At 41.3% G+C, this 26,383-nt stretch overlaps 2 protein-coding genes and 1 pseudogene across 2 annotated transcripts in view; 1 reads left to right on the top strand and 2 right to left on the bottom strand.

Moving 5' to 3' along the window:
• Positions 1-23,073, bottom strand: part of LOC146473203 (hapless 2-like) — a 28,091-nt gene extending 5,018 nt beyond the window's left edge. The window contains exons 1-12 of the mRNA XM_085118443.1: positions 22,877-23,073; positions 20,437-20,583; positions 18,915-19,070; positions 17,937-18,079; positions 16,553-16,721; positions 15,838-15,960; positions 14,211-14,353; positions 14,066-14,108; positions 12,437-12,627; positions 2,886-2,997; positions 1,386-1,521; positions 447-544 (exon numbers count right to left, since the gene is read on the bottom strand). Coding sequence (XP_084974569.1) covers positions 447-544; positions 1,386-1,521; positions 2,886-2,997; positions 12,437-12,627; positions 14,066-14,108; positions 14,211-14,353; positions 15,838-15,960; positions 16,553-16,721; positions 17,937-18,079; positions 18,915-19,070; positions 20,437-20,583; positions 22,877-23,059 — 1,644 coding nt within the window. The 5' untranslated portion in view covers positions 23,060-23,073. The remainder of the gene's footprint in view (positions 1-446; positions 545-1,385; positions 1,522-2,885; positions 2,998-12,436; positions 12,628-14,065; positions 14,109-14,210; positions 14,354-15,837; positions 15,961-16,552; positions 16,722-17,936; positions 18,080-18,914; positions 19,071-20,436; positions 20,584-22,876) is intronic.
• Positions 4,528-6,534, top strand: LOC146473205 (uncharacterized; annotated as a pseudogene).
• LOC146473204 (uncharacterized) lies at positions 9,165-10,858 on the bottom strand. Its single transcript, XM_085118629.1, has 3 exons — positions 10,823-10,858; positions 9,429-10,738; positions 9,165-9,303 (listed from the first exon to the last, which is right to left on the bottom strand). The coding sequence occupies exons 1-3, from the start codon at positions 10,856-10,858 to the stop codon at positions 9,165-9,167; spliced, it is 1,485 nt and encodes a 494-aa protein (XP_084974755.1).
• Positions 23,074-26,383: the final 3,310 nt, after the last annotated feature.

The raw sequence follows: 26,383 nt of genomic DNA, 5'->3' as shown, positions 1-26,383 counted from the left end.
CTAGGATTTGAATGTTAACGTGTTAAGCAACAATCTAGCAGAGGGGATTCCCAGTGCTGATAGGGGACACCTAACTTTCTAAAATACAATCTAAAATACAAAACGAATTAATGATAACTCACTAACATACCAACTACTAAAACTCTATTCATAATTATAAAAATTCTAACATCTTGTAATTAAAACCGTAATTACGAATTGCAAACTGAGGTAGCAGCTACTACATTCATCTAAGATGTTACTTAGATCAAGACTGCGTATCCGGGTCTTAAACTGCTTAAGACTGGCAGCCGATCTCTCTTTGCTTGGTATCTTGCTCTAGAGTCTTGGATTTAGGTATCGAATTGAGTGTTTTTCGTTGCGCCATGTTTTTCGGTACGGTAGGGTTGAACGACACACAAATGTACCTGGCGTATTGACTTTTGAAATGAAGAGAGAATACCTACACTGCAGCCGCAGCCAGCAGCACACACGCACGGTGCTGTGGTAGTGAACGTGACGTTAGCGCTGTCGACCATCTTATGACGAGCATCAAACAGCCTCACTGTACATCAAACAAAAAATAGAATGCGAGGCATTTTATTAAAATCACTTTATTTAAGTGTCGCTGTATTTAGCGCAGAGCACTAAATGGGGAAACTTTTCAGATCGAATTGGAATTCAGTTAGGAGTGTTGGTTTTTGAGAATAGGGGAGAGGGGAAAACTTTAATAAGTACCCGGATAAAACCTCTCGGAGCAAGGACGAGAACCAACGACAAACTCAACCCACATATGACGCCGTTTCCAGGAGTCAAACGGGAGGCGAAGGCTCTCACCACTTCGCTAATCTTTTATGGTAAAATAAAGCTCACAGATAGTTCACTATATACTTTCTGTAGAGGATGTAAGGCATCCCTTAAAATCTATTTATGAAAACCAACATTTCTAAATTTTAATTCGATCCCGAGGGAAACAAGTTTGAAAGTTGTAACTCCAGGAGTGCGATTGTTTAATGCACCTGAACTGCTCTCGTTTTTCGCTTTGTGTGTGATACCCTCTGCTGAACAAAGTCAGTTCATTTTCACTTGTAAACAAAGGTATAAGGCCTCCAGGGTTTATACTTTACTGATTTAAAACGCGTGTAACTATTGCAACACGCTTTTCAGAATTTTAGAACGCAGAGATAAAGGAAACAGTACTAGTTGTTAGGTTATTTTTACTTGAACTTAACGGACGGCGAAGCAAATCACCAAAAGGGGGTAGACGCGCATGACCAAATGCGTGGCTTCTCGCGCGTAATCCACGCTCGTCTGTACGCTTCCCATTTCGTCGCTCGCTCCAGACTTCTCGTGGGAGATCGTACGCTTTCGTGTAAAGAAGGACCAACTGGTTACAGTACACTTACCGACACAGTAGTTTGTACCCCCTTGCAGGCCATATGCATGGATACCAAACGTGAACAAGTGAGTTTTCTGAGGATTAATAGACAAAGACTTTTCACGGAACTTTCCCACTGCGCCGGAACACTCTGATATGACAACCTGCGGAAAATAAAAAAAAGTTACTCAGCAAGTTAAAAAGCCAAATGATGAATCTGGAATCTGTGTACTGAGAGAATGAAACGTTTTGAAGCAAGCAAATTATTGAACTGTTAGAAGTGACATAAACGCAAGGAAGTACGGAATCAAAATTCCTCCGCTTCTCAGTTCTGAGATTTTTTAATTTTGTGTGAGTGGCCTTTATGCAGCAGACGGTGTTGTTTACCTGCAGGCCAAATGGGACACAGCAGCAAAATGAGTGCGCATGCCTAGACTGATTACCCGGTAAAAAATTTGTTGTCTGAGGGGCAGAATTGGGGAAAGGGTTCGTCTGCAAGGGAAAGCTGATTGTTCTTAGTGCAGGAATTGCTAGAGTGGCGGAAGTAGGATGTGGGAACCTCGTCTGCGAATTACACTGGCATTCGGTTACGAGCAAGGAACAACATCTGCTCGTGCAAGCATGCGCACTCATTTTACCGCTGTGTCGGTAGATGGGCAGATGGGACACAGCGGCAAAATGAGTGCGCATGCTCGTCACACGTGAGCAAACTTACACGGCGAAATGGCGGCATTTTTAAAATTCTCATTGTTGTTTTCGCTGCGCGGGGATAAGCCCAAATCGTAATAGATAAGGTTGCCGCCTTCAGGAAAGGTTCCTTCGGACTTCCTCCATTACATATCTTATTAAAAAAAATGTTGTTGTAACAGGTGTGAATTTAGCGATTGAAGTGGAGCATTCGTTATCGATTCTCGCTCATTCTCGTCCCCAGAGCCCCAATGTTTTTTTTTTTAAATTGTTGAACGAGTGGCTCTGGGTCCATCCAAAAATATCTTTTTTTTCATTGGCTGTCGAAAACCTGATGCGCATAAAGGTGAAAAATGCTACGCTTCTGCGCATTTGTCTTTACTTCCTAATACTGAGCAATACTGAGCAATAATAATACTGAGCAAGCGCAATGGTAATTTATCACACTGAGCGTGCGCTACCGGATGTCTTGAAATTCACGACATCCGGTAACGGCTGTTACCAAGGCCTACGATCCAACCGCTGACCAAAATATCGTAGGCTCTGGGAACGAGGATAATTCTCGCTCGAACCACAAATCTGCGGAGCATGCGCACTCATTTTGCCGCTGTGTCGGTAGATGGTACACAAGTTTGAGCATGCGTCCCACCGTCAAATGCTGTAATTGTTGAGCTATAGGGGAACTATCGCGACACGAGCTATTACGGTTGAGTGGCGGATACATTAAGGATGAACAACAGAAAACGACGTCCTCTGACTCGCTTGCCAGACGTGCATGTTAGAGAAGGATGATTGGATAAGCAATGATCAATTATGGAATTAACAGAACTATTAAACTTACGGAGAAATCCGCCGTGACGTAACCAGTGTTCTGAACAACAACATATAAGTGTCCATCTTTAGAAAGAGCTTCAAAATCCTGGGCGTAAGCTTTCAGGATCTTGCCAGAAGCCCTAAATAACAAACACGTCACGAGTTAGCGTAAATTAAAAATTTTTGAATTGATCGGCGGAATTCTAATTTGGATTGCAACACTAGAAGTGTAGATATTTTGCATAGTCTTGTCTTGGATCTGATACAAAGATACCGTAAGCAACTGACAGTTCTGGCAGATAGAGTTAGCGTGTATGAAGCTAAGGATTATGAGGGACTCAAAACTAAGGTCAAACTAACATGCAATATCCATGTATATAATTTACGAGGCAGATCTATAATGTATTTATTCCTGGCCCTCAAACTGAAACTGCAAAGTGACACTTAAGTAATCGCTTGGGTGTCACGTGGAATGATCTATACAAGATGAGGTTAAAACTAAACCATCAGTTCAGAGTTAAACGTTATTACTTGCATCAAGTTTGCATCATTTTGTGCAGAATTGTAATTAATCGAAATGAAAGGTTGTTGTGTTAATAAAGGAGATGATGATGATGATAATGATGATGATGATGATGATGATGATGATGATGATGATGATAATGATGATAATGATGATATACATTCCCCAAAAGTGATGATCCCTTTATTTTGTACCTAAATTAACTTAGATTTTAGTCATTCGTTGTATTAACCTCGAAAGTGGACCGCTTTTGTGATTCAGAGTCGAAAAAAATAATTTTGGTTGATGCGACACGAGAGCCAACCTTGTTTTTAAAGCGCGAGTGTTCCGCGCATTTTTGTTTTTAGTCCCTTTAGCTGCAAAGAGACCTCAAACACTTTGCATGGAATGGAACTGTTTAGGTGTTAACGTGAACAAATTGGTCAACAATAGGAACGCGATGTTCCTGTTGTTGTAATTAGGAACTATTTGTTCCTATTCGATGTGTTCCTTTCTACTTGATTTGTTCCCTTAAGAAGTGAAAGGGAACTCAAGTTCCGAATTAATTTCTGCGATCAGGAAATTAGGACCAAGTGTTCCTAGTTCCCTTTACTAAAAGAGAACGGGAGTTCCGATAACTTTATTTTTTGGTCCTTTTTTGCAAAAATAAGTTCCGATCTATCCTGCAAAGGAACTTATCACTCCATCATTATTCCTATTAATTGAAAGTTCCTTTCTTACTAAATAGGAACTTTTGTTCCAGATTTGAAAAGTAATTAGGTATAGCATAACTGAGGGTCAGTGAATGCACAAATTAGTTTTTATAGATAAAGTCACAGGATGAATAAGTTAGGGGAGGGGTCGGGATGATTGGTGTCGGACAATTGATGGTGCAAACGCGCAATGTATTATTAACGTGCCAACCAATTTTTTTTAAATTTATAAACAAAAATCAGGTTCAGCCTGCTTGTCTGTTTATTGGGACATGCACAAGCTTGTCGTGTGCAAGCATGAACTTGCCAGGACTTGTCCAATTGTCTCGAGTCTAACCAAAAGAACACGTTCAGGCAAATATCTTGCATAGACGATTGTGATTGGCTAGTCAAATTGATTGGTCTCGAGAGAGCAAAGCTGTATACTGAAGGTAAGCCCGTTGGAGTTTACGCGCATTTGCAGTCTTCGCTTTGACGAAAAATGAGCAAGAGCCAAGAGTTAGTCAACTGGTCAAAATTGCCAAATGCTTTGCCCAAGCCGAAGAGACTTCACTTAGAAGAAGATGAAACAGACGGCCTTTTCTACTGCCCAGTTCAAAATTGTAGTCACGATGGATTCGCAACCCAGCGAGGATGCAGAAAACATGTAAAGAAAAAGCATGCATGGTTCTATTTTTTCGATGAAAAGCCCGACACCAAAGATGCCAAGGAGATCGAGTCGACTGTCTCTGTTAAACAAGAGCCCCGTGAAAACATTTTGCGCACATCAAAAGACATTCCATCTTTTGATAATTCTAGCGTAATTGCCAAGCAACTCTACACCTGGCTAAGTGGTACTGGAGGAGGATGCAAAAGCGAGCGTCAATCCAAGCAAATAGTCAGCAGGTGTTTAAAGTTTTTGAAGTTTTGCTGCGAAGACGACGAAGAGCTCACATTTGACATAATCGACTTTGGTTTGTGCTCACCGAATCTCCTTTTCAAATTTGTTGACATGCTGCAGGACGAATGGAAGCTTGGTCACGCAGGACGACTGGGTTACATCGACGCAATTGGGGAAATGGTGGACTTCAGAAAAGTAAACGGCGCGTCGAAATCGGTGATAAGCAGTCTTTGTACCACAGAGATCTACTTGAAAAAGGTGCGTCGAACAGTTTCAAAAATGATGCGCATTCAATGGAACGGCGAACTCGACATAGACACGTTAGAGGCTAAGGGGCATTGGGCATCGTTAGAACAACTCTTGGAAGCGGTCGGGCGTTACTTGCCGCGCTACGAAAACGTGCTTAAAACGTGTAAAGAAAAACCGCGCGCGGTGTCGCCTTTGGATTTATCGTTTGCCACTAAATTTCTCGCCCTGTATTTGTTTATCAAGGTGAAAGGCTCCCGGCCAATGACCTATCAGTATTTGACTGTGGAGATGGTAAACAACGCCAAGACCAACGGTGGATATATCGACCAGAAAATGTTCAAAACCGCGGGAAAATACGGCTTCGACTCGCTGTTTCTTACGGACACGAGCATGCAAGTGCTTGAAGGTTTCATCAACCACGTTCGTCCTCTTCTAAAGCCCACATGCGATTATGTTTTTGTAACAAGAAATGGAATTTCGAAGGCAGCACAACAAACTCGGAGAATCAATGAGCAAATTGGTTTTTGACGCAACAGGCAAGTACGTTCACCCCACGCGCTATCGGCAAATAGTAGAGACCGCCAGCTCGTTAAAACTGGGCAGTTCTGCGCAAAACGCAATCTCCGAAGATCAGAAACACACTTCTGTAGTTGCTAGGGTACACTACCAAAAGCAAAGATCTCGCGACGTCGCAACGAAGGCGCACGCGTTTCTCGAGGAACTGCAAGGCGACAAGGGCACGGAACATGACAAAGATGTTCGCGCGCGTCTCTCTGACAAATCTACATCTTCGCAAGAACATGACGAAATATCAGACGGCTCTAATTCTACCGACGAAATGGAAACAGTTCAAAAAGCCCCACCCCCTGATCGCCAAGCCGACAAACCACTAGAGAAAACCTGTGAGAGTGCCGTAAAAGTTAAAGGAAAGAGCTCTTCGAGGAGAACAAGTTTACTGTTCACGGAGGAGGAGGACAAGTATCTTAAAGCCGGGATCAAAAGGTATGGTTTTGGACAATGGAAAGCTATCCTTAGAGACGTCGATTTTCATTTTCAAAAGGGAAGAACAGCCAACTCGTTGCTATGTCGAGCGACGCGGCGATTCTATAAATATTCAAAAAAGTAAATGGTCCAATCAAAGCAATTTGCTGCTTTAAATAACGAGCAACTCTAGCATTCGATCTCTTTTGCTCCTGGACGCCGACGCGCTAGCATGGACAGCCTTGTCGATAAGCACCCCGAACTAACTTTACGAGATATCAAGTTGGCAGGCGAGTTTTTGCAAGGGATGTGTGCCGCCAATTTCCCCGAAAGTACTGCTTTGTTGGCGGAAAGTCTTCTAAGGCGTCACCTGAACAGTTCCAAGGACAGGAAAAAGTCATCTCTAAGACGACTTATATTGGCGTGTCTGTTTCTTGCGATCAAATTGGAGGACAGCGACTTTGCTAGAAATGATTTGTTTATGGACATGGTATGCACGCCAGTGAAAAGGGAGGACATTATAGAAGAAGAGCTCAAGGTGCTAGAATCCGTCAATTGGAGACCCTTGTTAAATCTCGACATGATTTGACTTTGACTCTTCCGTTGTTGGCGCTTCAAACATATGACACACAAGTGAAAAAACGATAAATAGATAATTTCATTTATTGTCATTAGGAAAATTATTACGGTGTACGCTTAATTATTATCAATTACAATTTGGGAGTGACACGTCAATTGACATTATTCGGTTGCCATGGTAACAATCAACAACAGAATATTATTGTACAGAATATTTGTAATCTATTAATTGTACACACATTCGAAGTCTTGAACGCTACTTATGCCTTTAGTCAACACTTTGCTCGCCGTTTTGGAAAGGAAGAGAAATGTTGAAATTAATTTAAGGAATCGAAATAGCTTACTTTATTTCTTGTGTTTTTCTTCCTTCCTTAGCCTCGAGCTTTTAGGCACACAGTAAATATTTCCAATGCTCATTTTATTTCGCTCAAACAGCTATCATAACAGAACTGTATTTATATCCATGGTGACGGGTTAAGCCCTACTTTACACAGATGGCATATTTCATTTTATATAGTAACAAAAGGTGTCCACACACACACTTGTGATTTCCAATAATATTCTATATATTCTTGTAATGCAACGTGAACTCAATACTCTTAATGAACGTTTAATCACTAGTTACGCACTTAAATGGATTCTACTGACTAGAAAAAAAAATCTGTTATTGTTTTCTGACCCGACAGACATTTTCCACGCTTGCCAGCCCTCTGCATTCCCGGTGACTTTCTTTTCGTTGGTCGTTTGGGGCTGTTCACCGGGATTCCTCCCCATGTGCCGGGAAGGCTGTAATCTTCAATTGGTCTTACAACCCAGCTAGGAGTTGGGGGTACAAAGTCGGGGTCGAAAGGTGGGCTCCTTCTAGGTGTCGCTGCTCCGCTGGGCGAGAGAGGATTTAACTCTTCCACAGTTTCTCTGTAGTCACTGTCTTGAGTGTGGGAAGGCGCCTGCGTTATAAACATGTCCTCTTCGTCTGTCTCTTCGTCACGTCGCGGCAACGCCTCGCAGGGGTAAGGGAGTGACTGCCAGATGGTGCATATCCATTGCGTCTGCTGAGTGGACGTCCATCCCATTTCTACGCACTTGCGTCTCCGTTCCTCCAGCACAAGCTTTGCCAGACCTGGGACCTCTACTTTCTTGAAATTTAACTTAAGGGCCTCCTCGGCGACACCGATCATATATTGTAGGGCTTTTTTTACGTCTTGGTCAGTGGCAGAGTCTTCTTGCTTCTGGAGATCTATCAGCTCTTGTTCGTTCTGAAGAACCCACTCGTCTTCGTAGAATTTTCTCGCTTTTTCTTCGAGCTCTTGCATCTCTTCTTCCCGTTTCCTCAGAAAATACTCCTCACGTGTTCTCTCTATGTTAGGATGGTATGGTCCGCCGACCTTGTCTAGAAGATGGGCATCTTCCTCCCTTATCATTTCCAAACTCACCCATCGACGCCTTGTTTCCTCTAGGAATCTGCTCTCTCTATCGTGTAGATCTCTCTCTGCTTCCTCCATTACGTTTCGAACTTCCGCTCCGATAAGGGCGAGTTGTCTTTCCTTTAGGCTCTGCTTGGGCACTTTTCCTCTCTCCTTCGATATTCGTGATAGGTTTCTATCCCAGAACTCAGATGCTCGTAGTGGCACATCCTCTGCATCCGAATCTCCGTCAGATTCTTCTTCTCCTTCTCCTTCTTCTTCTTCTTGGGAGCCATCGACATTATCTTCGTTTTCCCCACTCTCGCTATCGTCAAGCAAGGCAGAGCGAATGCGCTCCTTTTCGTCCTCGTCTAGTGGTCCGTCGTGCGCTCTTGAGGTGTTAAGAGGCACTTCGTCTTCTGGAGTCACTGCTTTGGTAGAGGCCCACACGATGCAGTCCATTGCATGGCTTTTCAAGTACTCCTGGACACCAGCAGCGTTGGTCGAGTTTAACCTTCAAATTAAGTAGGGACAAAACTTTAAAAAATACCAATAAGTCTTCCGAGCCATGCATCTCCTTTCCGTTTTTGTCAACGTTCGACACCATGTGAAGGTGTTTCTTGATGGCTGTATCGAGCAATAACTAGTTTGGGACGAGACCGAGAGTGCTTTTTAAGCTTTCTTACCTTTTGAAATGAAATTTCTGCAGGCGAACCTCCATAGCATCGTTGTGGTCGGCGCCGAAGTCCATCTCAGTCTGACATGTAATGAAAATGGGACACCGTATCTCAAGGGGGACCGCAGATTTGTATTTCTTGTCGTATGCTGAAATGCCGCCTTGCGTCAGCATCTGTATGAAAAGAGAGATGCAATTATCTCAGTTAAGAAAACGATAGTTTAACAATATCGTAAATTTTTAACTTAGCGTTATAATAATATTGTAATGCGCTTTTGATTATTTTTATAGAAAAAAGCGCAATATAAATAATAAATATTATTATTAATTATTATTATTATTTACTTTCCAATCATCTGGGTCGAGCATCTTTGCATAGGCCTTGTCAAGGAATATGATCTGCGTGTCTGTGTCGATCATGCTCTTGTTGAATGCACGCTGTTTAGAAATCATCGCGATGTACCTGAAACGACACAAATAAACAAACACAAAACAAGTTTTATGAATAAATGAGCTCTTACTAGTTGCTGTATTTCATAAAAAGCTGACACTGTACATGCTACTTGCTTTTCAGTGTTGGGGTATTACCTCCTCGGAATGATTGCCGTAAGTGGAGTAAAAAGAGACGTCTTGCCACTGTTCGGCTCCCCAATAAGACAGAGGACCCTCTCTTTGTGCTGCTTTCCTCCGTGGTTTAGAAGCCGTAGGAAGTACTCGCAAAAATGCGAAATTTCTACTTCGTCGAGGCTGTTCTCGAGGATGGCCTGGAAATAGCCGGGTTCAGAATTCTTTGTGTGATCATAATCGACAAACGCCCTTGGTGTTATTTTGCCTATGCTTGGGTCTTGAATGGCGTCTTTGATAAACTTTCGATTTGGGATTGAGTAACACCAGCCGTCCCGCACTTCTACAAGGTCGTAATTTATCGTTAACTGGTCACACATCTCGCTTTCGCGGTCTCCCATGATTTGAACGAGTTGGCTGGTATGGTGTAAAACAGTCTCTCGTAGTTTGGGGTTGCGGCCAAGGATGCTCAGGAATTTCTTCACTGAGCTACAGTGCTCGTATGTGTATTTGGCCGCTGTTAGCTTTTTATACACCTCGCCGTGAAAAAGGGCGTAGCCAAGTTTTCTCATCGCCCTTTCTACGTCGTTCAGGGCGATGCCAATTGGTGAAGCAAGATCTTGACTTGGTTCTGGAGTGATTTCGGCGTTTTGAGACTCTTCTATCCCGAAGACATCGAAAACCATTCCGGCTTGGGCCAACGCCGGTATGGCCTTCTTTGTCAATATTGCCCTGAATTCCGGCGAGATCACTTGAAGGCGCTCAACGCGTTCACTGCCCGTGGGCGACCCAATAGGTTCTTCGCACAGCTGGCTTTGAAGTAGTTCTATTCCATATCGAAAGGAGGCGTCTACCTTTCTTTGTGTGAAGGAGTTGTTGTGATCTTTCACAATTTGGCATAAAGGCGAAGCACAGCTTTCCTCTTTGCCTGGAACGCACGACGGTAAAGATTTGGGGTCAGCTTCCACTCCGATTTCCAGCAAAGCCTTGTGTATGGGGACTGTAGAAACTTGCATGCCGTTCACTGATTTGAGTGCGAGCCAATAACTAATGGCGGGGTGGTAGGTTTTTTCTTCAACGGGACCTTGTTGTGAATTATTCGCTTGATCTTTTTGTCGGGGTCTCACTTCTTTCGAACCGATGGCCGAGAAAAAAAATGCCATCCCCTGTACTTTCTTCAGTGCCTGGTCACACTCGTCTCGCTTCTTTATAATTTCTTTCCAAGTCTTCTCAAGCGATTCGCGTTCTCCGGTACTGAATGAAATTTTCGTGCTGATCAAGGAGCATCCTTTCACGGTTGTCAAAATGGTACTGATTAAAGCACTTCTTATTTTCTGTGGAAATAATATATCTTGGTTAGAATTTAGCTGCAAGGGAAAAAACTAAGCTGCAAGAAGCGGCAAAGAAGTCCAACGTACCTTACTGTTGAGCTGTTTCGCAGGTCCGCTCGCCATGGCTGCTAGTGTTGAACTGATGACAGCGTCGTTTTGCAACCGATATTTATGCCCAAATACTTGGGAAATTTTTGTTTCAGCGAAGGCTTGTTGTTCCTTTAAAGTTTTTTCTCTTGGACCGAATATCTTGTACACTGACAATGCATGGTTATGTAATACATGAAAAGAGGTGTAGCATTCCTTTGACCACAAAAGGAAAACAGACTCTTTCATACTTTCAAGAAACGTGATAGTACATACCGGGTTTGCCAAAAATTGCGCTGATAGAAATCTTTTTGTTGACTTAAAGGAGAGTCAACATGGTTATGTAATACATGAAAAGATGTGCAGCATTCCTTTGACAAGAATGTGTTTGTCAAGAAGCCGAAGCCCTCGCATAGTTTTCCATAGGCATGTTGTTAATTCTACATTCAGGATTTCAAAAATAGCACTCATATGCAGAAAGGAATCTGTTAGTTGATTTCAATAGTGTCATCAACAACATGCAATAAGTGCCCTGGAGAATTGTGTAGCATTCCAATACCAAACATGATAATAAGATTAAATTGAAATGGCATACCACTGAACTGGAAGTTGTTCCCCGCTTTCCCGTCAAATCCGCCATCCCCGTCATATCCAGACACTTTTAACCACGGAGAATGGATTCCCGTGAAAAAAAAAAGCTCAGATTGAGCGGGTATACTGGGTTTACCGGGAACGACGGGGACAAACTTACAGTTACTCAGAATATAAATTCACTATTATTGATATACTTTTAATCTATTTAATATAACATATTTTATAACCGTAAGTATCTAACAGTATATTATAAATAATAATTAAATTATATTAAGATAACATGCAGTTAAACTGGAAGTTGTTCCCCGCTTTCCCGTCAAATCCGCCATCCCCGTCATGTCCAGACACTTTTAACCACGGTGAATGGATTCCCGTGAAAAGAAATGCTCAGATTGAGCGGGTATACTGGGTTTAACGGGAACAATGAGGACAAACTTACAGTTACTCAGAATATCAAGTCACTATTTTCGATATATTTTATGTAACACATTTTATAACTAGAAATTGTTCATCGCTTTTCCGTCGAGCCCGTCCTCCCAACAACATCCAAGTATTGTCAACAACGGGAATGGTAAAAAAGGCTGTACTTGCAGTAGCAATATTGGAACTGATGGTCTAAAGTGTTCCTAATGACTTAGGGGGCACGGTTGTTTTAATTAACAGGACAAGCTGTGCCAAATGACCAAAACAGGAACACAGTTCCCTTTAAGACTGTTCCTCCGGTTTAGCGCCATTGCTTAGAAATAAGACCATTGGCGAAAAACAGAGCGCTTGTTTCGAGCAACGAAATGTTCCGAGTGTCAGATAAGAGTGTAAAGAATTTACTTCAGCTGTGGTTTCGAATTCTGTCGACTTTGAAAACCGATCACAACCGTTTTAAGAAAAAGGAACAAAATTTTTGGGGAATGGTGATGATGATGATGATGATGATGATGATGATGATGATGATGATGATGAGGATGATGATGACGATGACATGACACTGACTACGACAATGAAGAATTCAGTCATTTTTCTGACCTGTTATAAATGAGAATTATATCGTCGGCGCTAATCTGCAAAGTTACCATACTCGTCATAACCTCGTCGATCTCGTAAGTCAGCATGAACTCTTTTTTATCACCTCCTCCTTTCGGGCGGCTTTTCAGGCCGATCAGTTTGCCAAACTTTTCAGGAAAATAGTACGGTGTCTGGCCCGCAGAACGACGAGTCTTAAGGAAAGAAATGAAGAAAGTTTAAGAAAATTTAAGGACGGTGCCTACCTAATGCAGAGGTATTTTTGCGCAGTTAATAACTATGAGAATGGCACCACCCATAGGAAACCCGAGTATCTCGAGATGCGCAGAACGTAGGCGCAGTAAAAAATTAGGCAGCTATAGAATGAGGAAATTTAAGGACGGTGCCTACTAATACCGAAGTATTTTTGTACGGTTTATGACTATGCGGGAAAAGCAGATCTTAGCAAGGCCTATTGGAATCCAAAACGAAAATTGGGGGTAACCACGCATTTTTCAGAGATAATTAAGCAACAATATCTCTAAAAAGCGCCAAAATATAAAGCAATGTATGGGATTTTTTCCTCAATTGAAGCTTAATTTTCTCGGAAAAATGCATGGTTACCCCCAATTTTCTTTTGAGATACAAAAGGCATTTGGTAAGTTCTGTTTTCTCCGTATAGTTTTAAACCGCGCAAAAATATTCCTGAATTAGTAGGCACCACCCATAGGAAACCTGAGTATCTCGCGATGCGCAGAACGTATGCGCAGTAACAATAGTAGGCACCGTCCTTAAGCACAGTTAATAAGGGAGATTTGAAGGACATTTTTGCAAAATAACACTTTGATCAGCTCAATTGGTAGTTTTAGCGAGCAGAAACTAAGCCACCCCCTTCTCTAAATTTAAGCTATTTTTGAGCTGTTTCTGCTTTTTTGTCAGCTATCAGGCAAGTGAAGAGTTTAATGAAAAGAGAAAAATCGAAAAGAAAACACTACCCTCATTTCGACAGATTAGAACTATCGTTGATTGCAACTCGTGGCTTTTTTGCAGATCTCATTTTTAGGAGGAAAAAAAGCTCTCACTTTATATTTGACACCAAACCAAACCACAATAGCAATTCACAGACCATAGAGCGGTTTTCAATTGAGTGGCGAAAGTAATTGGGCGTCTACTTTGGTTTTCCTTTACTCCGCTCTGTGATTGGTTGACAAAACTCGCGCCACTTTTTTCAACCAATGAGAAGCAAAACGAAACCCAATCAATCGTGCCTTGCTCGCACGCGTTTTCCCGCGCTTGGCGCCGGTTGCATGTATTTGCTTCGAGCTCTGATCGGTTTATTGTTCTCTTTGCATCTGTTGTGATTGGCCAGAGAATCTTAACGTACTTTGGTTTTGGTTTTACGGCACTCCATTAAAAACCTCTCTAAAACAGCCTTCATCATAAATAAATAATCTCCTAGAATAAAACGAAAATAATCTAAAAACTCAAAACAGTTTATTTTTGTCTTAGCCACGTAATTTCGATGTGGTTAAAGTAAATTTAAGGTTTTCCACTCCTGTCTGGTGAAACTTTTGCTAATATAGTATGTTGCTATAGCTGCATGGGAAATGTTCTAACTGATCACTAATCATAAAGGACACAAACATGACTAACCTTATCTTCATTGAAGTAATCTTTCGGCTGATTATTAAGACACCTGTATTCGGGGAGAAATTAAAACACTACCTTGTTGAACATTGTTCTGTTAGAAGGTTGGAAATGAATAAGATAATTATGTAGAATTCTGTTTTCTACTTACGCGCCCTTTTTTTGTTGGCAGCCCGCTGGTTGTTGATTCCTGAACGCTGTGTAGGTGACGCCAATCTTGTCACATTCATGAGGTCCGCTCGGTTTGTAGTTCACTTCATGTTTGTCGATTATCATATAATCCCTGGCTCCGTTCTGATGAACAAGATATAGTAAACAAGACGATAATTCATCCAAACAATCCAGTGTGGATTTGCGGCAATACTTACTATGCTACTTAAGAGCTTAAAAACCGAGTGCTTCCTAATACCGAAGTATTTTTGCGCAGTTTACGACTTTTCGGGAAAGGCAGAGTTAACAAGGGTTATTGGAATCCAAAAGAAAATAATTTAGCAATAATAATTTTAAAAAGCGCTTGAGTACAAAACAAAGTATGGTATTTTATCCCAAAATGAAGCTTAATTATCTCTGAAAAATGCGTGGTTACCCTTAGTTGAAGTATATCTTTAAATTTGTTTTATTTGCCACACCTGAGACATCATGATTACGGGAAGAAAATCAAAAAACGAAGAGAAAAAAAAAATAGTGAACGTGACGAGGAGGCCTCAGGAAGCGTGAAGTATAAAGCTTATTGTTCATTGAAGGAGACGAGAATCGCTGATAGCCTGAACTCGAAGCTGGACTCGAAGGGCTGCCAAAAGCGTTAACCGCAGTCAGACGTAACAAAATAAGATAATCTTTCTCGGAGTTTCCTATCTTAGTTTTTACTCTGAGAGCTCAAAGATAATAAGTTTTTTCTTGAGTCTGTGAGTTTACTAAATCATTTTATGATTTGCTAAAATGTATAAATGGCAGGTAGGGTGATGTTAAGTGCAACCTTACGTGCGACAATTGCCTGAGAGGGCAGGGAGGGTGATGTTACGACAACGTAGCGTAGAAACATTGCCTGAGAATAATGCTGCTTGAAGCTGAGCCCGTACGTGGCATGCTGAACAGTACCACAACGCCTCTGATATGGGGCTACTGCAGACTCGTACCCAGTCGCTATTTACGTGTTTTGTTGGGTGAGAAGATTGGACACGAGGATGGTTGAGGCGCGCGGGGTGTCATGGGAAGAGGCGAAGGAAAAATAGCGACTGGCAGATTTCGTTTGACAGATCCGTACAATCGCGCGTGAAACCGTGCAGTGCTCTTTTTCAAGGAAACGAAGTAATTTTAGACATTTCTTGTACTCAAAAACTCACTGCGGGTGCTAGTTTGATATTTAACGAGCTAAAGCGTTCGTCCGATGAGTGATTTCTTTTTTGTTGGCTTGTAATGTCGTGCTGCCGTAATGGCTTCTTCGCGGGAACATTCGCGGGAAGACGATGTGGGTGATTTGGACAGTTCTTTCAGTGAATTGTGGATCGAAGGTTAGTATCACAGTCATATTTCGTCTTCCAGCGAAGAAGCCATTACGGCAGCACGACATTACAAGCCAACAAAAAAGAAATCACTCTTCGGACGAACGCCATATTGGATCGAAATCTGCCAGTCGCTATTTTTCCTTCGCCTCTTCATAACACCCCGCGCGCCTCAATCCATCCTCGTATCCAATCTTCTCACCCCACAAAACACATAAATAACGACTGGATACGAGTCTGGGGCTACTGACTGTATTTGACTGCCTATTCACTTACTACTACTTGAGGGTGAGTCTTGGGGTCAATTTTATCAGTGATATACGGAATAAGCAGGAACTTCTCCGTCAGTGTTGGAAACTGCCTGTGAGTCTGGAACTCTCCGATGTAACTTGCAAGAAGCTATGGAATTAAACAAAGAGATTAAACTGAATAAAAACACTACGGAAGCATGCAGGATTTTACTTTCTCATCTGAAGCCATAATTAGCCGTATGTGCGATCCATTTTCTTTTCCACTGCTTGAAACGATCTAGCCTCCCGCATAGACGCCTTTTTGGCTCGTCACGCAATCTTCATCCGCAACGAGGAGGAAAAAGATTGCGTGACAATACCAAAGAGCTGCTTGGACAACAACGGAATACACAATGAAAGATGTCTGTTTATTCAAAAATCTTTAATAAGCGTTTTACATATACAGAATCATTGATTTATAGTTTCCCCTCCACTGGTTCGTCATTTACAGGTGTAATTTCAAATGCCTGGTTATCATTTGGGTTCAGAGCTTAGTGAGTGGTTTAGTGTACATTTTCATCTCGCCCTAGCTCGCCCATTTCCCTAACCCTTAAGCGATTCTTTTCCATTTCACGCGTTTTTCGGGTATTTTCGGAGAAAAAAGAGGATAAAAAATTTCTTACAAGCAACCAAAAGCCAAATTGTACCGACAACGTAATCTAACGTGACATTTTTTTTACAATGTCACTCAATCTACTCACCCTGCCGTATTTGCCTCTTCCCATCCGCACATGAGGTCCAATGACAATCTCCCCACCGGGTACCCACTTAGGTTTTGTCACATTTCCCACTCGCTCTGTGACTTGATCGTAAGTCTTCACGTGAATTCCGAACTCCATTTCCCATCTTCCCAGCTCATTGACAGTGTACCTGGTACGTTAAAATGCTGCATTTAGTCTGCGATCAAGCTTAAATTGGGTACAAAACCACCACAAGTTTTTTTCACTTATCGGCACTGAGACACACGTACCATCTCCGTGGTATGGCCAATACCGTGCGCATGCGCACAACCATATCACCCGGGCAGTGGCAGCCATGCACAGCTGTTTCGCCCTTATTGGGGCTCATCAGCATGGCATAGCCGTCGGGTCAAGAAGCGGGAGTAAACCCGCGCATCGAGACCCTTTACTGCCGAGGCGAGTGCACAGCACTCCTTTAAGCGCCAGCTCCACCGTAGGCAAGTGGTAGCTGTTGGTTGGGAACCGCAAAACAGTTCTCCCACGGCAATGCGTATGGGGATGGGATCACTTACAGACCTGTGTGCTCAAAATAAATTGTAGCGAAACAGCTGTCCATGGCTGCCACTGCCCGGGTGATATAGTTGTGCGCATGCGTACGGTATTGGCCATACCTCGGGGATGGTACGTGTGTCTCAGTGCTGATAAGTGTTGTTTACAAGTTTCTTTGACTGAGTATAGTCTATGGGAGGGTGGTACTCCCTTACTAGCTATGTAAGTAGTTGAGTGACTCTTCTTTTGTATCTAACTCTCCCAGTCGTGTCTTTCACGAGATCCTCGCGCAAGGAATGCCTCAAAAAGCGTTACGCGGGGATTGATGGGAAGGAGAAAGGGAGCCTCGCCTTCCTCCTTCCCATCACCCCTTATAGCATGTGCCTCTCATGCAAAACAAGAGAAACGACTAGGAACGAGTAAGATAGGTATAAATTTTTGAGAGGTTTCCTCTGGAAAAAGAGTATTGAATTATGAACATGTTTTCAATGTCTTGTTATATTGCCATTGTAGTTTCGGCTGAAATATGGAAATTATTTAAGAATTGGTCGGGAAAAATTATAGTAGATTTGGAAGAGGCCCATGATGATTTTGATTTGAAGTAGGATCAAGGACCGGGTGTTGGGCCACATTCTCCTCCACAGGGCTACATCCTCCGCATAGAGACTGCTGTGATATAAGGTCATGGGATTTGCTTCAAATGAGCTATTGTATAACAGTACACAAGAAACTAACATTAACACTGTTGTTTGGTTGTGCCCCCTGCATTTCATGGCCTTGACACTAGGATTGATTTTTCTTATACGCAAAATTTTTGCAGTCTATGTAGGCTCGCTCTGACTGTCAATGCACTTACCATAAGTCGTCATATTTCATACAGTGGGCGGCAGCCTGCGCCTTGGTAAACACTTTGCACGAGAGTCCCGCACGGCTGAAAGGAATTTCGTCTCCAAACGAACCCCGCCATTTGTCCTGTTCACTGCACCAGCAGCAAAATCCCTTTATTGACAATAACGAAGCAATTTCTCGTGAAAAAAGACTCCATACATAACATTCTGAACATTCGTTACTTCTTAGTTACCACGTTAAGGTTTCTTTCTTGAAGACACATGAATTCACAGTTAATTGAACGACTGTTCATGAAACCCTGGCATGAAGACAATGGTGCTGCAATAGGCCATTTTCATGATGGCGTAATTTTACTACAACTACCAGAATTCATTTCGTTTTCCTTTTCAAATGTAAATTTTGTAATCCCAGTGGACAGCAAAGAACAATAGCTCTAATTAATATTAGAAAAGAAAAACCAGAAGGATTCTGGTGGTTGTAGTAAAATGACGCCATAATGAAAATGTTTTTTTTTATGTTGGAAGGGCCGCGACCGTGCATAATCCTTTGTTTTAACGTTCACACTACAGTTGAATATATTAAAAGGAACGTTTCTATTGGTCATTTGTTCCAAACACTTTTGAAATCAATTGTGGGTTGTGCACGGTCAAGGCCAAAACCGCGAACAAAAACTGTAAAAAATAAGTTTGTCGGGCTTCATAACCATTGCCTGTTTATTAACTATGATGAATTTTGGCTTTGAAAACACCCCTTCAAACGGACAGATATTGCAAATGCTGGAAGAAAAATTGGCCCGGGGAGTCAGTTGAAGCTTTAAATGGAGGTCTATTCTTTTCCGTAATTTTCCATGATATTTTCATTTTCGGGGGTTATTTGTACACAGCACTAATATTGGGAGAGGAGTACTCAAGTTATTATCCGGCGGAATTAAAGTACTATGGCGTTTGAAATTTGGGGGAGGGGACCTCGACTATTTGGTGTTTACCTGGCTGTCCCATATTTTGTTACCCTCCGCATCTCGGTCAAACCCACACGTGGACTCCTCAGAATCCCAAATGTCGTCACAGAGATTGCGTGACCCGGTCGCGAGAGCGCCATTGTCACTTACTTTCACCTTCTCCTCTGGCTTGTTGTTAACGGTCTGAAATAAGAACAACAAAAACACATCTAGATGGTCAAACAACAACAATAACAAAAACAATAATAACAAGAAATACACCAAAATCAGGGATCTAACCAACAGCAAAAACATTCAGTGCAAATTCGACGTTTAGGGATGACACCAGAACTAGACCTAGTCTCCTTGGGTCGTCACGAAACACTCCTTTACGTGACAGCCAAAATGACTGTAAATACGTGCAGGAGACTAGCCTGGGAACACTCCACACCCAGGCACAGCTGGCTGAAAATTTCCTCTTTTGTCTACACTGGTACGGTACTTTTACGAAGAGGTAAGGGGTTGAATGCAAAACCGGTGAACGTCTAGTGCAGGGAAGCACATCTTATTTCCAGTCAGTAGAAATGCGTAAGCCGTGAACCAATGTTCCTAGGAACAAAAGCGCTTGCCCTCCCAAGCAGACTGGATTCAGTTTGCTACAATTGTGGGACAACCTGAGTACCTGACTCCGTCCATGACCCTCGACACGTCGTTCGGATTTCTTTTCCTACTGCGCCTAGTCCTGTGCATCTGCTGATTACGGTCAACTCAAAGGTGATTTTGTGGTAAAAGAAGAGCCAAGTTGAAATCCAAAAAGAAAATTGGCTGTAATCACGCATTTTTCAGGGATGATTAAGCTTCAGTTTGAAAAAAGAAAAAAAAAAGCCATACATTGTCACAATTATCGATGCTTAATCATCTCCATGCAATTTCTTTTTGGATTTCATTAGCGGCCTTGCTCGATCTTTTTTCCCGTATAGTCATAATTCATAAACTGCACAAAAATACTTCTCTTATTGATGGAAAAACACCTTCCTTAAGGACGGTGCCTACTATTGTTACTGCGCATACGTTCTGCGCATCTCAAAATACTCGGGTTTCCTATGGATGGTGCCTACTAATACAGGGAAATGTTTGCGCGGTTTAAAGCTATACGGAGAAATCAGAACTTAGCAAATGCTTTTGGTATCTCAAAAGAAAATTGGGGGTAACCATGCATTTTTCAGAGATAATTAAGCTTCAATTTAGGAAAAAATCCCATACGTTGCTTTAAATTTTGGCGCTTTTTAGAGATATTATTGCTTAATTATCTCTGGAAAATGCATGGTTACCCCCAATTTTCTTTTTGGATTCCAATAGGCCTTGTTAAGATCTGTTTTTCCCGCATAGTCATAAACCGCACAAAAATACTTCGGTATTAGTAGGCACCGTCCTTAACCACTGACCTATAGGGAGACTAGCGGCGAGCAAAGTCATTTCAGTTTATTAAATCACATGCCAGGTCAATAAATTTGGCTTATTGCATGGCCAAACTTCGTGTTTACCGTGTTTATAGTTAATTACTACTTACTCCTCTGTAGTAATAAGGATAAGTTAGGTGCACTGGCGTCTTGGCTAGAGTTATAATGAATGGATTGTACAGTCGAGCCTGTTCTCTCTCCACCTCATCGTACACTTTGCTCACGTTCGATACAGTTTTCAACATCTCTGTACCATTCTAAAACCAAAACGTTTAAAAACAGGGTTAAAAACTTCCAAATGATGGATCAAATAATTAAATCTGTGTGTATGTTTACAAAGTGCTAAGGTAAACCCATTAATTTCCCACTGAGCGTTAGCTCTAGTAAGAAAATGGTAGACCGCACGGAGCAAAGAAAAAAATCCGGCCGACCTCGGCGGGAATTGAACCCACGACCTCCGGCGGATTTGATTGTGCGTTGTTCTACCGACTTCCTCCAGTCTGGCCTTGTAGCTTAGTCGGTAGAGCATGCAACGGACGATCACTTAATCCGGAGATCGCGAGGTCGGCCAGTTTTTTTTGTCTTTGCCCCGTGCGATCTCCGCGCTAATCTCAGCTTCGATCTCTGCTATGTTGGAAAAGACGCTTGTTCACGTGACTCTCATGACAACTTGCCTTGGTCCACCGCACAAGACGTTCTGAGATCTAGCACTGTCAGAAATCGCCCGACAAGCCCCGATCTTGTCGCAGACTTGTCGGAATTCACCGCACACTAGCCGACAAGTGAAGATTTTTCGTCGGCCGACAAAAAATCGGCTAGTGTGCGGCGGGCTTAAGAACTTCCAGTTTAAAAGGGAACACTTGAATCTAGAAAAGTATCGGTCGCACAAGGTCCACCTGTTGCATTTTTGAACGTTGGGCTGCTTTAACTGACCCGTTCGCATTTTAGGTTTATCATTAATTTTGTACTATTTCCACCTTTCAAAAACATTTTAATAATATAAAAATAAACAAGAAACAAATGAGTCTTGTGAAAGAAAACCCAGTGGGTTAGAAAAAGTTCACACATCTTATGCACTAGTCAGTGGAAAGCCCCGCACCCCCATACCCGGGGAATAGCGGGGCATTAGACCAGGCGTCCCAACTAAATGAAGCAAATTCTCCGCTATGCAGGGCAATTTATGTCAAAACTTCATTTTTGTACTCCGCCCCCGGGGCAATACTTGAAAAATCCCAAATACACAACGTTGACCAAAATTAATTTATTTCAAGAATTGTGCCTCAAATTTAACTCTTACAAAAACTTTTTCAATGTCTTCATAAAATGATGAAACAATCATGGCTTCCTCTACTCGTCTTGGTAAGACATAGTTCTGTGAACTTTTCTCTGGACGTGTAAATGACTAAACTGGAACATGGTGATTCAAGCAAAGCATCAACACAAAACAAGTTAAAGATACACCCGAAATTGTAAATTTGGCAATAACTTCCTTTAAAATTGGCAAAAACCACTCCTAAAACAGTAATATCAATTAAAGGGCTTAGCTATACCCGAACACGAACTAAAGTAAATACTAGATTCTTTGACATAACAAGTCCCAACATGCATTTGTCATACAACTACATCTAGAGTAAGCCAGATGGCAGTTGAATAATCCCAAATAGTGGTAGTTTACACACTACTGTGTTTGAAAAAATGCATGATTACTTGTAGAAGTGCCCAATGTGTATATTTCAGACACATCATTTGCAATGTGTTTGAATGTCCTTTTGTATGAGAATAAATTGAACAGTTTGGAGATATCACTTTTAGGACATTTTAACTGAACTAATAAGCCAAAGTTTCATTTCATATTCTACAAATGCTTATCTGTTGCTGTCTTCACAGTCGGGCCTATTCAAAAACGAAATCCCCGCCAAAGCCCCGCTAGCCCCGCTAACGGTCCCCGGTCACTGTTATTTGTGTCTTATGTTGTCGAACACCCCGCACACTGGGGCAAAGATGACCACTAAAAACCGCTAAAATCCCCCGCTAATGCCCCGCATTCCCGGCCCCGGGTATGGGGGTGCGGGGCTTTCCACTGACTAGTGCATTATCTAGGAACTAAATGTTTTCTTATAATCTACTTGGCGACCATTACTTAATGGAAAGTAGGATTGAAATAAAACAAGTAAATAGATGAAAGTGAACAAAGAAAAAGAAAAATCAGGAGTCGAACAGATATATATAGGATCTGTTAAAGGCAGTATGTGTACAGAATACTACAGTATCGTGCGGTGCGTTTTCTTGCCGATTTGTGTTCCGTCACCTGCATTTCGAAAATCGTTGGTTTTTGTGCTCGCTTCTAAGCGGGATATACCCTTATATTTTCTTTCAACAATGGCTGGTTTCATTGTCCAAGCAGAATTACAAAACTTAGAAAAAGCTTTTTACTAGTAAAATAGCTTACAATCTTGTAGTACAAACGTTTACGAGTTTGTGAGCTAAATTTCTGTGATCTTTCGAGTACCACTAAAAACTTACAAATGCTGTAGAGAACACATTGCTTACCTGTCCACTTCGGACTGACATTGTCACAATAAGCTTCTTTTCGCATGCTTTATCGTAAACAACGCTCATCGGATCATCACCGCCGCCGGTATTTTCACAAATGGTGATGCTACTTTTAGCGATCAAATCCGCGTTTGTGGGCCTCGAAAAAGCTAAAAGCAAGAGAAATTTAAATATCTTCATCCTTCGACATCCTTCCACACAACTCTGAAGAGATTTTAGGCAACTGTTGCGGTAAACGCGATGACATTTTCATGAATTCTTTGTAGTTCGTTGATTCGCGTGAGTTTTTATTTGAAAATTGACTTTCAAATTCTGCGCCCATCATGTGTGCGCGTGCATTTGTAAAGTAGCGGCTGCCACGATTTATCGTGGGCGACACTGAAGGAGCGTAGGGCATCATTCAATTTATATGGAAATTAAATTATCTTTATGCGGGAAATCACTTTTAATGCAAGACAGTCAAAGATAGGTCCATAGGATGCAGAAGAAGAAGAAGAAGAAGAAGAAGAAGAAGAAGAAGAAGAAGAAGAAGAAGAAGAAGAAGAAGAAGAAGAAGAAGAAGAAGAAGAAGAAGAAGAAGAAGAAGAAGAAGAAGAAGAAGAAGAAGAAGAAAAAGAAGAAGAAGAAGAAGAAGAAGAAGAAGAAGAAAAAGAAGAAGAAGAAGAAGAAGAAGAAGAAGAAGAAGAAGAAGAAGAAGAAGAAGAAAAAGAAGAAGAAGAAGAAGAAGAAGAAGAAGAAGAAGAAGAAGAAGAAGAAGAAGAAGAAGAAGAAGAAGAAGAAGAAGAAGAAGAAGAAGAAGAAGAAGAAGAAGAAATATTGTCATTTGTTGCTGCTGTTGTAAACAGCAGAGTATAAAAGTGATACGATCTTGACAATGTTTAAGTCAGGACTCAAATTTCAAATGACCATTTCTTTCAGTAATCAGTTTTATTACAAATGGATCTAAGACTGATGAATTTGAGGACTTTATGCGAACGAGTTGTCATTCATTTTCTGCATGCCAGTCAAGACTTGATCTTCCCTTGTCGGACGGTGCCTCGTTATTGTAAATCCGCAGTCTTTGACGAGTCAAGCTTCCTAGTAAAACTGACCAAATTTCAGAAAACCGAAATAGTCAGCGCTTGTCAAATCAAAAATGTCATAAATACGCACCAAGGGAAATTACCTGCCACACAAACACGGAATTGATTACTGAATCTTGGAATTCGTTTTTGATTTCCGACGTCTAATGGTTTTCTTACATATACATACCGTATAATGTTGCGGAAATTAACCGATAATTATGTATTCCTACAAACACCGTAAAAAGTATTATTGATACGCGATCTTTAATGTTTTCGTAAGCGTTGAGCACGAAATGAATAATCTAGCTTACGGAGTGATGTCCAACACTGAATGGGCACGGATAAAGTATAAATACCGCAATTCGCTGCCAGTTCAATAAAATAAAATAAATTACTCATTAAACATATGCGTAAGGTTTTTTTTTTATTTCTCCCTCTGGTACTTAATTAGTGTGATATTTCATAAAACGTCTTTCGAGTGAGAGAGAACTCACAGAATCTCTGTTGCTGTCAGAAGAGGTGCGGCCACAAATTTTATTCATGCAAATAGTGAACTTTCGCTCACAAAATAAATATTTAATTTGAGGATGCATCTTGATGGATACAAAAAAATCTATATTTTTTTGGGCAGGACGGAAATCTTACTCAGAATCTCGTTGATGGAGATAATGTTACTAAACTGTTGATTACTTTAAAAGAAACATGCCCTTGCGGCCGGAGGAAACTCGAGTGATTATTGAAAAAAAATTGCAAACCAATTATTTGATAAAATAATGTTAGTTGTAAATACAAATTACGTATTACAGCCTTCAAACTTTGGCGTCTTACGTCTGTGACCGACGGAAATGAGAATCCTGATTTCCCCTTTTGCTAATTCCAATATTCCCTAGAGTTGTTCTGGTCATTCCTCAAAAAGATGCCTACATTTTTTTTCAGCGCACACAGTAGCATATAAATGTTTAAATATACATTTTAGGAGAATTTCATTTTAATGGCAAATTTTAGCTTCAAGCGGAAACGATTAGTATTTAAATTGATAAGACTTGTCAAGACGATTCAAATTTGTTGTCACGTGTTTTAGCTACTCGAATCACCTGTCCGCGCCAAAGTCATTAGGGAAAGTCTCTTGAAAACCCGGTTAATGTAGAACAGAATATTCTATTGGAAAAGTTGTTATCGATCCGAGTGAAAAGAGAGAAGCCGGATTTATCGCCTTATACGCTGGCGGGAAAGGGATTTTACACGAAACAGCTATTAGCAATTGTGTTATTTTCAAACTTCGCACTGTAAACACGTCACCGATCAAGGTGTGTTTTTCTTCGCTCTCAACGTGAAAATTTATAAAGCTTTGCGTTTTAGACGAAGAAGATTCTAGAAAGCTTAATGGTGGACCAGGATAACGGCGGAAAGACAATCCTAATTGTTGGTGTGTTCTTCGGTGTATTGGCTCTGTGCGTTGTCGCTCTCATTATATGTTGTCTTTTTTGGCGACGCCAGCTCGAGAAAGAAAGAGCGAAGGGTCACAGTAGGTTTGGGTATCACAGCGATTTGGACAGAAATGTATCAACCACTGGAGCTACGTCTCAAACAGAAATGTGAGTAGTTTCGCCTGAAGAATTGGTGAACTGATGCAGCGATCGTAAACAACTGCTGCCCTATTCAAGAACTCAAAACAATTCAAAAACGAAACGAAGACAATGCTAATAAGATCTCAAGTATCAGCTGCATTGAAAAATATTTACGTAGCGCAATAAATTTCAAAATTCGCTAGAGAACTTGAAGAAAACCTCCAGCATCAACTTCAGTCAGCGACAATAACTTTATAACGCAGGAAATCTCACCATTTGTGTAGTTTCTCGACCAATATGGCGGAAAAAGACACCCGCCGAAAGTTTAGCGTGAACAGGCTAATTCGTGAAATACAATACATTAAATAATTTGTCCACACAAATGGAGTATTTTTAAATTCCTGACATTAGCATTTTCCGCTTTGAATAATGCTGCCCACTCGTTCAGTTCACACGATAGAATTTAAATGCGGACTTACTTATCCCCTTTCTATACAGAGGGGATATTGGTATAAAGTACTTATTTCGAATCGGTATCATCTTTATTTAATTGTGTGGAAAGATCGCTTTTGTATATTACTCACGTTAAACGCTTTTGTCATTTTCAACAAATATAAAATAAACGCTTTACCATGTTTTATTTAAAAGGCTTTTAAGTCTTGAATTTCTTTGCTGTTTTCGGCCAATAGTTACTTATATCCCGCTAAGCTACCCAGCATCTCCGCACCCTGCTCCACAAATTTGTGACAAAAAATTATTTAAGCCATGAACAATTTCATATTATTCCAAATCTGTCAACTCGCTGGAAAAGAATCAACTTTAATTGACAAAAAGTGGTCTAAGTGGGATTTTGTAAGAGCGTGGTTTCCAAT

Source organism: Pavona decussata, unplaced genomic scaffold, assembly GCF_977016875.1.
Source record: "Pavona decussata unplaced genomic scaffold, jaPavDecu1.1 SCAFFOLD_94, whole genome shotgun sequence".
Taxonomy (NCBI): Eukaryota; Metazoa; Cnidaria; class Anthozoa; order Scleractinia; family Agariciidae; genus Pavona; species Pavona decussata.
Note: the sequence above shows the minus strand (reverse complement) of the source record. Positions and strands in the feature narration are given on the sequence as shown.